This window comes from Sparus aurata, chromosome 5 (genome assembly GCF_900880675.1).
Source record: "Sparus aurata chromosome 5, fSpaAur1.1, whole genome shotgun sequence".
NCBI lineage: Eukaryota > Metazoa > Chordata > Actinopteri > Spariformes > Sparidae > Sparus > Sparus aurata.
In genome coordinates, this window is record NC_044191.1 from 25,182,089 (window position 1) to 25,197,852 (window position 15,764).

At 38.1% G+C, this 15,764-nt stretch overlaps 2 protein-coding genes across 2 annotated transcripts; both read right to left on the bottom strand.

The window, feature by feature from the left end:
• Window positions 1-866: 866 nt before the first annotated feature.
• cdc45 (CDC45 cell division cycle 45 homolog (S. cerevisiae)) lies at window positions 867-6,428 on the bottom strand. The gene is made up of 18 exons (XM_030415914.1): window positions 6,216-6,428; window positions 5,995-6,054; window positions 5,409-5,501; window positions 5,146-5,283; window positions 4,795-4,944; window positions 4,652-4,710; window positions 4,519-4,567; window positions 4,282-4,343; window positions 4,136-4,186; window positions 3,852-3,971; window positions 3,593-3,724; window positions 3,352-3,450; window positions 3,083-3,244; window positions 2,752-2,890; window positions 2,559-2,642; window positions 2,340-2,458; window positions 1,608-1,684; window positions 867-1,235 (listed from the first exon to the last, which is right to left on the bottom strand). The coding sequence occupies exons 1-18, from the start codon at window positions 6,264-6,266 to the stop codon at window positions 1,171-1,173; spliced, it is 1,710 nt and encodes a 569-aa protein (XP_030271774.1). The 5' UTR covers window positions 6,267-6,428; the 3' UTR covers window positions 867-1,170.
• A 910-nt stretch (window positions 6,429-7,338) lies between these two features.
• On the bottom strand, window positions 7,339-15,455 carry plpp5 (phospholipid phosphatase 5). The gene is made up of 8 exons (XM_030417844.1): window positions 15,275-15,455; window positions 13,836-13,971; window positions 13,598-13,706; window positions 12,496-12,586; window positions 12,340-12,403; window positions 12,118-12,242; window positions 11,650-11,820; window positions 7,339-11,470 (listed from the first exon to the last, which is right to left on the bottom strand). Exons 2-8 carry the CDS (start codon window positions 13,904-13,906, stop codon window positions 11,301-11,303), a joined length of 801 nt encoding a protein of 266 aa, XP_030273704.1. The 5' UTR covers window positions 13,907-13,971; window positions 15,275-15,455; the 3' UTR covers window positions 7,339-11,300.
• Between the last annotated feature and the right edge of the window lie 309 nt (window positions 15,456-15,764).

Below are 15,764 nucleotides of genomic sequence, written 5' to 3' on the forward strand. Positions count from 1 at the left end.
CTAAAGTCACAAACATTTGACAGCTTGTTTGACAGAATGTCAGACACCGCAATGACAGACCGCTCACCATGTCTACGGTGGAAGCTTCAAGTTAGCTTTACTTCTACTATGAATATAGTCATAAATTATGCAAATGTATGGCATGGTGACATAGTGTGATGTCAAGTCATTGAATTAAAGGCAGGACTACTCACAGAGCGTTTGAGGTACATCTATAGCAGTGTAGGATGCAATGATCTGACACACGATCAGAATTTAATACTGACCTTATTAAGTAAGTTATCAGTCATCTTCTTTGTAAATGTCATCTTTCATAAATGGATTCCAGTAAATGCTGTATACGTCATATATGTCCTCGTTTCGAAATATTTTAAGGTAGTAACAACTTAAAGTTGCACAATCACATTGCCCAATGTAAACTGGGTCACCTTCTCAGAACATTGTGATCTCAAACATACATTGTTCCTAACCCCCTAAACGTTCTCTATCCAGGCCGTTGAGTACTGATAAGAATTGAAAAACATGATTTCAACTTTCTGAAATTAGCGATTTTAGCTCCTTTTAGCGAGCATCCATCCTTTCCCAGGGTTGTAAAACATAATCTCTGTGGAACATGGGATTACTCATCTGGAGTCAAGGCAGTATAGGCAAAAAACATAAGAGGCAGCTTTTATATCTGATTTACATTTTATGTTTTAAGAGCACTTGTTAATAATATGTATCTAGAAGTAAATGAAGATTTCTACATTTCATAACTCTCAAACCGCATAAACTCATAGGAACAATAACTAACATATACATAACTAGTAGTTAGTGTAACTAACATATACACTAACTACTTCTCATGACCATAGGCAAGCAAAACATTTTTAGAAATTTACTATGATTTATTAAACATGTTTAAAAATGTGAAGCACTCACATACAAAGACAGGAATAAAAGACGAAACATTTCAAGAATTGAAAAATGAAAAAGAAAGTAAAAGAGTTCCACACATTTACAAAAAGACTGTACAATATACACACAAAATGATAAAAACATTTAAAACAGATACAGATCTTCTGTTGGTGACACTGCACATGTCTGGTGAGATTCATTCATTTCAGTCACATCTAACATACGCCATTCGAGACTCAAACAAGGAACTCAGTTTCATGTTCATACTTCCTCTCATGACAGAAGGGTGATGAGTGCATCCAGAAACTTGCTCCTGTCTTCTGTCTTCAGCTCTATTACTACAGAGGGAAAAAAAACAAAGAACAATTAATAAATACACAAATTTCTATTTCTGAACAAATCAAATATCATGTATTTGATAGCCACAGGACTAGAGGTAGTTGGAGACAAATAAAGGTGTAAATAATACTCAGCAAATCTTATTCCTAACAATGACTGATGTGTATTTACACTGCAAAATGTGATAAGAACCTCAAATAATTATCCGTTTTGTGATGTTCAGTATGTCTGAGTCATCAGTTTTGATAATAGAAGCTCTGCTAGAGATGAAGCCGAGGCTGCCACCTAGTGTCTAATGAAGAGATTGTCCTCAACCCATATAAAACATTCATGAGAACAAAATCAACACTGTAAACGGGGGTATCGCTTACTTGAAGTGTCGAAGTGGTCATGAAGAGTTCTGGAGCTGGTGCTCTCTGCAGCTTTCTCAAAGGCTCGACCAAAGAAACTTAGAGTAGAGAGGAAAAGATAAGAGTTGAGGAGATTGGGCATTTTTATTGTATACAATAAAAAAAACACATTACAACTAAAGATGTCGATTGGCAGAATATGAATAACTAACAATTCTGATAATCAATTAAAAGTTCCAGTAATTTCTCCAAGCAGTCTGAGGACATCACTGAAACACACTCCTTGTCTTCTTTATACCAACACAACTAGCAAACAAAGTAAAGTACTTTTCCTGCAAAAATTGAAGTTAAAAGGTCCCAAATGTTGAATTGAGTTACTAGTCTAACATCACTCTATGCTCACAATGTCTTCTGTCCACTAAATCTTTACATAGCAAATAGTTTTTTTCCTGACAACTAGTAAGGCTAAATGTTGTATATTTGACCTCTGAGGAAAGGTGAGGCAGTTGTTTTTGAATAAGGATGATTTAAGAGTTGAGTATAACAATGTCAACTTGAAACATGGATTCAACCAGCAAAAGATAGGGGAAAAACTTGTCATTTTCCCCCAGAAGAATCAAATCACATGGCAAGAACATTTCACTTGCTGACAGGTCCTCAGAATCAACAGCTAAATCATACCAGATATAAAACGTATTTTTGGCTTAGCTATATTTGACAATACCCTACATATCTAATGAAGCTACATCTTACTTCTTCTTGTCAGATGTTTCAGACTCAGGTGGGATTCCAACAACAATGACAGTTCCCTTCTCCACGTCCTTGGGAGCAGCCATGATGAGTGGAAGCAGTTTGCAGCGCTTATTCCTCGTCTAATCGACAAAAACATTTCATCATAAATGAAAGAGACACCAACAGCAGTGCGTTTTCAGTACAAGTGAAAAGCTTGCTCTTTTACAATCAGATACTTACAGAATGGACAAAAGCCTTCAGAAGGTACTTGCAGAGAAGAGTCAAGGCCATGGGCTTAGAAAAGAGCTTCACATCAGGAGTTCCCTACACACGAAAGAGCAGAAGGAGAATATTCAGCTGAGCAGGATGTTATCTTAAGAAGCAGCCACACATACACACACACACACCTGCAGGTCATACAGACAACTCATACCTCCATGAGGAAGCAGTAGAGGAAGGGTCCCTGTGACAAGATGAGGTTGGTACAGATGCAGCTGGCTACTGTCTGCTGGACAGCTATCAGCTTCTTCTTAGCCAGGTCAATGCCGGCATGTAGACGCTCAAGGTTACTCCTAGACAGAAAAGAGAAAAACAGAGCATAGAAATTTAAGTTGTCACAAATGTTTATGTAATTTGCAAAAAAACCCAAAACAAGACATTTTTGCTTTAAACTACTTCTAGTCATCTTATCAACATGTGCGAAAATACAAGAGGATCAGGATTTTGGTCAGTGAACTCTCTAACATTACGTTTCTGCTACACACCTAGAAAGAGAGTCCAGAGCCTTGATGAAGTTGTCACTGTCGCTCTCATCTTTCTCAGTGCTCTCAAGCAAGGCAGCAGTAGCATGCACCATGTCACTGGCCAGGAAGCGGTTCTTAAAGCCGAAGTGCACGCCAAATGTCTGGATGCGGATGTCCTTCATACTGATGGAGGGGAAACAAAATAAGACAAATCATGTCAGGCTGTCTGTCAATACATGCATGTGAGTGTAAAGAGCCTTTTCCTCTTTGAGGTTTTTCGAGAATTATACCCATATTTATTGGAGGATTCCTCAATGACGTCCCTTAGGTTCTCTTTGATTGACATGTCCATGGAGTGGAATTTCTGTCTCACTTGCTTCAGAGGCAGCCTGTTAAATATCCACCGTTTAAAAGTAAGAAATCTTGATTTCCAATAAGACACTTGTATTAAATTTCATCGAACACCATTATTACTTCTGTAGATAAATGTTTCCATATTAATACACAAAAAATGTATTTCTCAGCACCTACCCCATGTCAGCCAGGAACTCCTGGAGTTTCTTTTGGCCATTTAACGTCCAAAGCTTGAAGTTACAAGATGTGTAACAGGAATTACAGATGCTCTCATACAGGGACCAGTGCTGGTAGAGGGTTAAACGGAGGCTGAAGCAAAGGGTTAAAGAAAACTAAAAAAAAAACTAAAAAAAAACTATAAAGTACATACGAGTGATTCCTGCTACTATGACACTTAACTGTGTAGGGGGAAAAACTTCAGATGAATTAAGGATACTCGTATTCAAAGGAAATCCTCATACAGTCGATAGAGAGGGAATTCTCCCCATCCTCATTTCGGTGGTTATGCCGGGAAACGTGCCGCTGCATTATAGCGATGTCTGTTACATATTTCATACTAAAAAAAGGAATAAGACATATAAATATAATTCAGTCTGAGTAAACAATTTGATGCAAACACAAATACATCTGGTAACCATGAATATCTGTACTTCAGCAATTCCAAGGGCAACGATTATTGTTTTTTAGAATTATGTTTTGAAATACTAAAGACTTTCTCACTGTGTAATTTTATCGTGAACCCACTGGTCTGTCAGCCCAATGACAGCCCACCTGCAAACAAACAAAAAACAAAATCAACAGTTGACTTGTGCAGTGCATGTACACAAAGAGCAACAAAAAAAACATAATTTTATCTGACAGCTTACCAGAGCATGTCCTTGGTGTCTTTAGTCATCACCAACGCTAGCTCAAAAAACATCATTGCAGCCTGAAAGCAGACACATGAAAACATGTCAGGAATCAATTTGGGAACAACAATAGAATATGTGAAATCGAAGTCATGAAAAAAAAATCTACGTATAGAAGAAATTTACATGCTGGTTTGTCATGCTCATCTTAGCATCCAAGGACCCAAAAAGAAAAAAAAATAGGTGTCTACTCACAGAAGTCCCATGATATTCATACTGCTCATAGTCAAACAAGATTTCCCTCCTGAGAAATGAGTGAAACATGAATGTCAATTTCAAAATCATGATGTCTATATGACAAATACCATCCGCGCAAAAAACACTTCACCTTCGTGCCTCCCACTCGCGCTTCGCTCGTTGTCTGTCAATCCTTCTCTCAACTGCACCCTGCAAAGAAAGTCAATCATTAGAGTCAGGTCAACGCTGTTTTGATTAATTTCAGTGGTGTATTTCATTCTACTTAATAGTTACTTCATCATATCTCCTTCGTTTCCCAGATGGCTCTGAGCCTTCATCACTCTCATTTCCAGAGTCATCTCCTTCCTCATCATCTTCATCTCGAAAGATATCGTCATATGAGGGCACACCAAGGTCATCATCCTGTTTGATTAGTAGCTTTATCTGTGGATAAGATGATTCCAGAAGTGTGAGCATGGCAGCACAGCTTCTACAGAGATATACAATATTCTGATGTCAATCTTAAATTTCAAACAAGCTAATAAAACACATTTGGCTGCAGCATAGTAAAAATTAATAAATTAATGTGTAAGTTTGCTTCCTTCTTTGTCAATCATGTGAGCTGAATTGATCATTATCCATCACCTGGCTGTCATTGTAGACATTGACCACATCTATGGGCCGGTGAGTGTCACAGATGAAGAAGATGGAATCATCATCTGGCTGCAGCATCTCAAGAAGGTCAACATTTGCCCCGCAGTTGATGAGAACAAAGTAGCGGAACTGCAATACACCATACAGCAAAAATACACATTTAGTTTGAGTGACAGTGTAGCAAACCTTGACAGTTCCTCCTTGTTTATCCCTGTGCTTTAGCTGTGTGAAAATTGAGTCTGATGTGATTATACCTGCTCTTTGTGTTCAAGGAAGGCAGTACCAAGATCCTGCCAGCCTTTAACCGGGACAAGTGTATACTGGATCTGGTCACAGTGGAAAAGTGCCTGGTAAAGAAACAAAAAGATTCTGCAATTATTGTTTAATTTACTTGTTTATCAGTAGCCTTTCAATGACGAGTAAGGACATCAGAACACAAAATCTGGAGCCGCTGTGTTACTAAAAGCAATGCGTGTAACAAATCTGAAAATATAACTTTTTATATGCACTGTGTGTATGCAATGTGTACGTACAAGATGTAACTTGAAGATTTTACAGATTAAGAGATACAACTGGGAGTATTTGATCACTGCAATATGCCCCCATGTTAACAAGATCCTCTAGCCATCGCATCCATTTAAAAGTGCAAACATAATTTATTGTACATGACATACACTACACGGGGAAGGAGCTGCGAAGTACGACAAATACATCACTGACATTTTTAACTGTAAGTGAGGGGCACAACCACATAACACATTTAATTTGGAAACTCAGTCTGTGATAAACAAACAGAAGGCGAGGAGCTAATGTTTGCTAAGTGTTAGCCGATTCTCTTACCTGTAGTATCTTACAGGCGCAGAGAGCGTCGATGTCTGATGCCACCAGGAGTGCGACTCTCTGAAAGCCAGGTAACGTACGACAGATCATGTTTAGCACAACATATACAAAAACTGACGATGACGATAACGTAGAGTTACATGTCTGCTGAGTGATGTTAGCAAAGTCCGTCGTGCTTCAAGTTAGCTAACCTAATGTTAGAGTTAGCCAAAACAACGTACCTGGTTGGCAACTACGTCATAGAATTCCCTTCTTATGTTGGTGATGAACATTCTCAAAATCGTCAGTTTAAGACTTCTAGGACGAAACAAACCCGGTAAAATATCGCTAAAGTGGCATGAACAGCGGGTTATTTTGGTTTACTGTCAAATACGGAGCTCTTTCGCAGCGGACCTCTGTTCCTTGTTGGAAATGTGGCGCCAAATCTACACGTCACATTCAACCAATCACTGGGGGTGGAAATGACGTACGTCACATAATGGAGGCCACGCCTACAATTTTAAGAAAAACAAAGCCGCTTCCAAAGAACAAAGAATGGCAAACCTGTCAAGGTCAAGACAAGTAGACAGGTATTTTAACAGTTTCCTGCAAAATTATTTTGATCCACATTTATTTCGTAAAGTTTCGTTCAGAAGCTTAAACAGAGACAACAACTAACTGAAACACCCAACTGACATCTTCAGTAATTAAAATATTTAGGCACCTAATCCCAGTTTAATACATTTACTCGAGTATAAAACTATGCTAGCTACTTTATGTTTCTACTCTACTACATCGTGGAGGAAAATACTGGACTTTTTCTCTGCTACAATAGTTTGACAGCTTTGATTACAGGGTACAAACTGATTTAAACTATTAATAAAACATATAAATAATCATATTGATAATATATTGATGATATAGAGTATGAATGTATTGTACCTCATGAGTAAGTGTGTCGCTTTGCATGGTAACCTTGGTTATCATGTCTTATCTTCAGTATACTACCTGTACATAATTGAACAACATAAATCCTCACTGTAAATAATATATATATATTCTTAAATATATATTTATAATAGCCCAGAGCTCTGAACACTTTACTTACTTCATTTTATACCATACTAACTGTTCTTTGTTGTTGTTGTTCTTTTTAGTTGAACAACTGAAATTGAAAATTGACAATTGACAACTGACAAGTGAAAGGATTGTGTCGATAGAAAGGCTAGAAGGCTTGTTCTTTGAAATATATAAAGGAATTGTCGAGTTTGTGTTTGCAGTCCCCCCCCCCCACACACATTTAATTTACTGGAAAATATTTATATTGTCAATCATCACACAAAAACAGGATGACCCACAACAAAATAAGCAAAGGACAATGTGTATTGCAAGATTATTTAGAAACATCATTTAGTGTCACCAAAAGATTCATTAAAAGCATCACAACATGTACAATCAGGATAATGTATCAGCATTAGCGGCTGCTATGTGGTCCTACAAGCCAAGGCAAATCATGATGAGCAGGACATAAACAATGCAAACAGGTAAAATTTAATATCATCCCTTGTCACAACAGTAGATCTGAAGGAGCCCAGACATGATCATTAACTTGATACAGTAAAATCACATAAATTGACAGAAATGGATGGATATGTGGGTATTTGGATGGAAAGTACAATTATGACGAAAGTATGTTGCTCTTTAGCAGTGAAACATGCAGGATTTTATCAAAATGCAGCAGTCTAATCAACAGTTGTTTTTTTTGTCTAAGGGATCCACCTATGAGCCCACAAATATGATCTCTATTTTCATGAAAATAATATTTTTTCATGAAATAATGTTATCACATTGAAGGTAAACAAACAAAAATTCAAAATTCAAGTAAACTCCTACATGCCCCCAAATTAAATACACTCAGACCTGTACATCATCTCACAAATAACAGTAAGATTGAGTAAATTAAGATATTGTTTGTCTCAAAGTTTCGTAAAAAAGTGAAGTTTTTCCTCCTCTTGGCTACTCTGTTCTGTTCTCCCTAAAGATCTTCACATTTGACTCCATCAGCAACATTATTTACTAATATTTCTTTTCTGAGGTAAAGAAAGGCAGCATGCCGACTGAAAGCTACAGACTGTAAAACGTAAACGTAAAGATTGAGAACAAAGGTGTGTCCACAACATGCCAGAGTATACACTGTAACATGCAGTATATACTTAGAATTAATAAACTGAGAGTAATACAGTAATTTAGTAAACAAAGGCACAAATTCATGTTTTTTTTTCTGCCAAGTTTGGTCTGAAACCACTGCAATCCAGCTGCTTAAAGCTTGATTCACAGCGACGATCAAAAGTGCTTTGACCATGCAAAAACTTTGGCTGGTTTCACACGCAAACAGAAACATGTTTTGTTTTTCATGTTTCAACCTGTAAACCAGTCATACATACGCAAAGGCTGACCTGCTTGTTCCAAATAAAACCCAACCTCGTAAACATTAACATAAAGACAAAAAAAACTGAATCACAGACTGTAATGTTCACAGTCTTAAATGAAAAAATAAAATTCCACCAAACGTTGTGTGCCAATAAAACTATTAACAGGATAGAAAACCTGACCAGCAGGATCACTGGGAGGCTAGCACCATCACTTGGAGAGGTTACAGTCTGATCTCACTCAGTTTCTAGATCCAAAAACCAACCACTTTACACTGCATGTCTCTCCACCTCTGGTGAACATTCACCCTCTAGACAGGTTGGCAGAGGAGCCAGAAGGGTGTGTAGTAACGGAAGCCAGACCTACACTAAGCCTGAGACCACTGACGTGGGAAAACATTTATCTCATAGTTCTTTTACAGTCGTATTAACTTGTGGCGATATTAGCAGACGAGCTGTGGAGATGCATTTGTGTCGTTACAAAGAAAGTACAGCAGAACCCATGAGAAAAGACGAGTGGATAAGCTACATCATGCCATTAAACTGAGGATTGGGGATATGAACCCTTAACATATATGAAAACATTTGTGAGTGGAGATATTCAAAATATAATAAAGGAAGACAGAGACAGCACTCAAAACAGAGGCAGGAGTGCAGAATTATGAAGATCAAATATATGAGAAATAGTTTTGATTAACCTGCTCTACATATGAGGACAACAAAAGCGGTGCTTTCAGATAGGAGTGGGCCATATGTTGATGAGCACGATGAGACAATTTCATTGTGTCAAATGACAGAGATTTTACTCTATAGTTAATACCATGATAGCTATCAAGAACAATTATATGCTTTCCTGTTATTGTCAAGAAATTACATGAGGAGATTTAATCCAATAATAAATTAATCCTATACTAACAAATATTGCCTGTGCATATACTATTTGTCTGTGCCATAGACCTCCACTATTCTACAAAAACAACTTGGAAATTAAATGTGTTTTAATCCCCGATTGAAAGTTGTCCCCAGAAAATGCACAATTTCCTCCTGGTTGAGTACCACTGTCAAAAAACTACAGTGCCCATCTGTTTTAGGACATAACTAAGCCATCTGGAGAAAGTACAATAAACAGTACAAAAGTAACTGAGCGTTAAAGTTTTGTGTCTTCAGTAGCAATTAATTGGTTTTGAGACTAAGTGCCACAAACAGGGTAGGGAAGTCGAAAAGTTCTGGATGATGAATGGTTTTGGCCTTTTCATATAATTTTTTGATAAAAAATAATATAATGCCAGTTTTATTCTTACAAAGATCTACCTGTGTATTTATTAATTTTTTTTCAATAAACTGTTGCTTTTCCATTAGATCAGTATATATGACGTAACATTAGTGTATCATGATATAAAATTGCATTACAAACTATGATAGAGAATTTTGTTCACATCGCGCATTCTTACTTCAGATATGAACAGCCAAGATTAACACCTCTTACTTGACCAGTATTCGCTTGTCAATGCAAATACTATATGGTGCAGATAAACAAAGCTCAAAGGTCCACTTGCTGATTACACGGAGCTTCCAAACTCATATTCAGTGAGTGGAGCTGGCCCAAGAGGCATCAAGTAATGTAAATCCAAATATTGAGGCACATGATATCAAGTGGTCATGTACGGTGGCGATTGTAACCCCTGCACTGGCTCAAGGACATCCACTTTGTCTCTTTTTTTCCCGGCTGTCTTTGTCAAGTGTTTGTCATATCACATTTATGTCTTCTGATCACATTTACACTTTGAGAAGCAGTTGAAAGCTCTCATTCTTTAATAAGTGGACCTTTTTCGAGCTCTGGCTGGAACTAATGATTGTTTTTGTTGTCTAAAATCAAAGTTATCTTCTATTTTACTTGCTTGATTACAGATTTAGTCTGATAAGAGAAGAAGAAGAGAAGAATATTATGAAGTATCTACATTTTTTCAATTGAAATTGCTTGTTTTGTCTTCTAAGTCCTACCCTTGTACATTCAATTTACAATGATACGACAGCAGCAAATCTTTACATCTGAGAAGCTGCAAGTGTTTGACATTAAGGGTTGATAAATTATATTAGAGAATAATCTACAATCAAAAGTGTTGACATGTTGCTCCATTGATCCATTGACTAACTGATTTAACATCTAATAGCTGTTGAGCTCGGATTCTCTTTACCATGTGTCCAAAGGTCAGTAATGAACATCAATGCACAAACATCCAATACTGTGTATTTTTTCCTGAAGTCTCAACCCTGCTTGTTGAAAAAGTTTACAAAACAATCACAGAATTGTGACTCAACATGTGAAAACTGTTTCACAGCAGCTGAGCCAGCGATTGATGGGCAGTGGACTAGTAGTGCAGTGCTTGTGTGGTTGACCTGCTCAGCTGTTGTGAGTATTAAAGTCATGTGATCTATAGGCACAATACACAGGTTTGTGTAGGGCTGGGCCATATGGGTGGATTGTGATAAATGTTTTATATGTGTGATATTCAACAGGCCCTCCAATATTGATACATTTTGTATAAAATAATACTTGCGTATAATTTCTTTTTAGGTTTGAAAAACCTCACTTTAACTTGTTTATATAGTTTGAGTCCATTGCTCTGGACTGTTGAACTGGAGTTGTTTCAAACAGCAACTCTCTAGTCTTTCACAAACCATTCAGAAGAAATTTGTCGTTAATTGGGAAAACAAACAATGTGTCTTGTATCACCATACAAAAAGAAAATTCCCACCATACAGTTATAATAAAAAAAAACAATAAATAATGATAAACCGCCCAGCCCTGACAATGCAAATAACATAATTATACGGATTACGATGTAATCCAGAATAATAAATGACACCAGTAAAGAGTATGATCCAGGTACTGCTCTGCTACAGGGGCAGGATGTAGTTAGAGTTGGCCAGCTTGCGCTCCTGTGCAGCTGGAACAGTCTCTCTGTGGCGCAGAGGTCTGTAGCAGTCAGGGTCCTGCAGTGGAGGGTAGTGCTGCCTGTAACACAACCAGGCAATAGCAAGGCCCAGCAGAGAACCCACTAATACATCTGCAAGAAGGGGAGAGAGAAGAAGAAGACAGCACATAGGTATAAAGAGTTTGACCCAGCAGCTTCATGAATGAATCTTAATGTGTAAAAATAAAAAGATTTTGGGAGAATATTAAGAGAGAGAATTGCGCAAATGTCATCATGCATTGTACCACCTGCTTCTTTTCTGTGACTCTGACCTTGCCAGTGGTGCTTGTAGTCGCAGGTTCTGGAGAGGGCAATCACTGTTGCGAGAAGTAGAGGTGTGAGGAAGGCACACAGCCGCCACGCTCTGCCTTGTCCCGCTGCATTGAAGCAGCGCAGCTTTCCTGCGATGTACAGCCCAGTGAAACCCAAACCTGCAAAGGCGACTGGGATCGAGGAGAAAAGGATCAAAAGGGTGCGCAGGACACAGAGAAAGAGAAAACTACAAAAAGACAAGGGCCAGGGATTACACATGGAGCAAAGCTTTTAAGAAAGTCGAGGGACGCTCTCTTGCTTGTTCACCAAAAGAAGAGCCTGGAGACAAAAATACACTTATATACATCTATTGTCAGATATATCATTTGCCATTCTGCCCCACTTTGTGCATTTGTTGTTTTGCCTGGTTGCCTCTTGATGAAAATGCATCAGCCACTTAGGCATAATCGACCATAAAAAGCCCTTACAGGAAGAGTGTCCACTGGGAAAGCTCTTCCTGCCCTCCATGACGACATCTGGGTCACCGCTGCAGCGCAACTCCAGGTTCATCTGACCGTCTGGGAAACAACGGTAGAAGAAGTCTGGCCGTGGCCTAAAGTAGAGACAAACACAGCGAGGACAGATTCAGACTTTAATCCACTTTAACACTGGGCATTATTAGCCGCTGCTATGTTGTGATCCATGTTTACCTGCCAACAACAAGCTTGATGACATTGGTGAAAACTCCATTCAGCACCAGAGTCAAAGTCACAGCTAGATGACAGAGGAAAATTACACATAGGTCAATACATACAACTGGTTGGTATCTTTGTTTTAATGTGAAAAACTAATGTCTGCTTTCTTACCCAGTGAGGCCTCCTTTACATCTCCTCGCTCTGACTTCTTCAGGAAGGCGAAAACCAGGATTACAATCAAAGGGGTGAAAACTGCCACACTCTGATGCAAAGAAAAAAGAAGCGTGTATTACAACTTAAATCCACTTAACGCCAAATTAATATTAATCTGTAAGCATGGATCTACTTTGATAACAAAAGCTCGTCTTTTTTTTTTTGTTTTCATTAAAAGGGGCTGTGACAGTCTATTTACACTAAAAATCCTAGACCATAGACCAGGATTATTTAAAGAAGTTGTCCCATCAAAGCCTGTAATGATCTCAGATCTTTTCTTATCTACACAACTGTCGTGGCCAAACTAATTCAAGACAGCAATATAATCGCAATATCTATAGAAATTAGATTTTTTTTTTTTTTAAAGACCCCATTCATCTTTAACTTTGTTTTCTGTGTATTGTATCTGTTTTGGCAAATAAATTGCCCTTAAAGTAAGATAGTAGGGAGGTGGAGAAAGAGTCTGTAACCATAAAAGTTTAAAGTGAGATCAGTTACATTCAGTCACACCTGGAAAGGCCACCAGCTGAACTCATAAACAAGAGATGCACAAGGCCTAACATCTTTGCGGGATTCTTTACATTATTATCATGTGTGCATTATTAACACAATATCAATATTTCAATTGCTATATTGTGACACTCCTAATGCCATCATATGGTTGAGTTCGGACCACCGGATGTTTCTAGCGCAAGAAATGTAATGAAATAAAAAATCTGTTTAAAAAATGTGTATAATGTTTATAGTATTTTATTTTTGTGAAGAAAAAAAACCTCTTAGATATGTACAATCCCTGATCATAATCAATTCATTTTTTTGAGTGACACTCTGCACAGGTCAGGTCCCAGAAAATTGATTTTCTTACTGTACTGAAACCAGTGGTTATGTGGGGAAGGTGGGGAACTGATCTTAAAATTTGAAAGGATTTGAATGATCCTTTAAAAGACTGTAGATGGCAGGAAGGTAGCTCAGATTCTCTGTGGGGATTGTTGTCAGGGAAGAGGTGCGAGAGGGAAAACTCAACTCAAGGATTTATTATGCTCATTTCAAGTCTACTTACAAACATAAGTGAGGTGGGCACGTGGTCTCTCTCCACACGATGGAATTTATACAACCACATCTCCTCTGGCTGGATCTCGCGGTAGAAAGGAGGCAGCTGCTCCGTCACGCTACACAAATAAAAAACAAAACTATTGGTATGTTGTATGTTTCTCCATTTGTTGTCTCCTTATGAAAACAATGTTTGCCCTTTAAAATACAGATCAACACACCAACGATTCAAAGCTGGGTAGACTTACAGGAACACAACCAGCAAAGCTGTCCGGATGGAAATCTCCGACAGGAAACCACGAAGCAGTCTCCTCTTCATTTTGTTTGTTGGAGTGGACTTCAGTCAACAGCAAACATCATCACGCCACTTTAACTTAACTGGGGCTAAAAAAAACATCACAAACAGAGTTTGGGTTTGTGCTTTTGTTTGATTTGGGTATAAGGAACAATAAAACTACAATATAATAAGATATGAAAACAGGAACAAATTACTAAGTACGTCAGTCACACATTCAGTAAATAATACAAATATCTGCTGCCTATATCATGATTTTTGTAGTTGGCGGGGTTGCTCCATTCTAAAAATTGTTAATGACCTGATTGAAGTCCCCATTTTGGATGATGATAGGATAGTTATGCCCATTTCGAGACTCTCCTATTTTACATCTTAGCATACCAATTAAAATGGAATACTCTTGATTGGGGGCATATATGTTAGCAAATATTATAGGATGGCATTGAATGTTGGCTTTAACATCAACAACAACCTCACCTTATCATCTGTAATGATTCTGTTGCTCTTACACTGTAAATGTTTGGGAACTAGAATTGCTACACCCTACTATTAGATGAGCCAACAAAAACAACATACTTGCCCTACCCAGTCCCGGGGCATTTTTTCATGTACTAGTTCTGACAGATGTTTTTCCTGACGGAAGACTATATCATAATAGAAAAGTATGTTCTTGCTCTTTACTAATTAGCCCATGCCCTTTGTATTTCAACTACAGAAACTCAGCCCACTGTTGTGTTTACCTTTACTCATAAACCACAGACACTCTCTCTTAAAGTGGTCAATATTGGTTGATACTGTATGTTGGCCTGTAAACCTAGCATGTCCAAATCAGTCTGATGCTCCTGAATTTGAAAATGTTCTAGTATAAGGGGGGGGGGGGGGGGGGGACTTCAGTAGAGGTTACTGACCTTAGTCTTCATTTTTTGTCTTTACAAATAGGAAAAACTACACAGAATCACACAAATGAGGAAAGTATTCTCCATTTTATATTGTGTCTCCACCACTTTATCTCTGACTATATTTCGGTATCCGACGATATTGGTAAACATTATACTGAATATCCATTCAGCTTTCACACTGTGGAGCCCCTGCCCCGTCTAAAACCTGATTTACAGGCCAGCATGCTGCACCTGTACCTTCGACTTCTATTCAGAGGATGTTATTTAATTTCATAAGTCATTAAACCTGCTTTTCTAATAACGATGCCGATTACACGACTCACCAGGATCAGTCAATACACAAAACAAGCGCAAACAAGCTAACCTTAAGTGCCTGAGTTGTAGAAATACTATGTTAGCAGACTAAGCTAAGCTAGCTAGCAACATCTGTCAAACAAGACATCTGGCCCATTTCCGCGTTGTCAAACAGGGAATCCCAAGGTACGTTACTGACCTTAAACAGGTGGTCTCTTTTATCTCTTTATCCTCATATCAACACGTGGTGTTAACATGAATCGGGCCTCGACATCCTCTGTTTCTGCCGACGGTGAAAGTCGTGCATTTGAGGACTTAAGAGAAACAGGGATGCCACAGAAGAGATGGGAGCTGTGAAGCTAGCGGCTACATCACAGCTACTTCTGGTTTAGGATTTTCAAAATAAACGTAGAAGGTTGTGTAGCGCTCGATCGTATCAGGCTGCTGTCATCCGTGGATGAAACTGGCAAAACAGTATGTAAACACTTTCTTTCTGAATATTATATAGTGTATAATCTCACGTCAGTAAGGAAAAAACGCAACGTATCAATATAAAGTTGCATTTATATAGCAAGTAAAACTCAATTATATAATTTGATAGGATTCTGTTGAATTCTTGTCGATTCGGTCCATTTGAATCATGCAATCCTGGATTTTGAGTAATGTTGCAAAATTGTTATTAGAGGGAA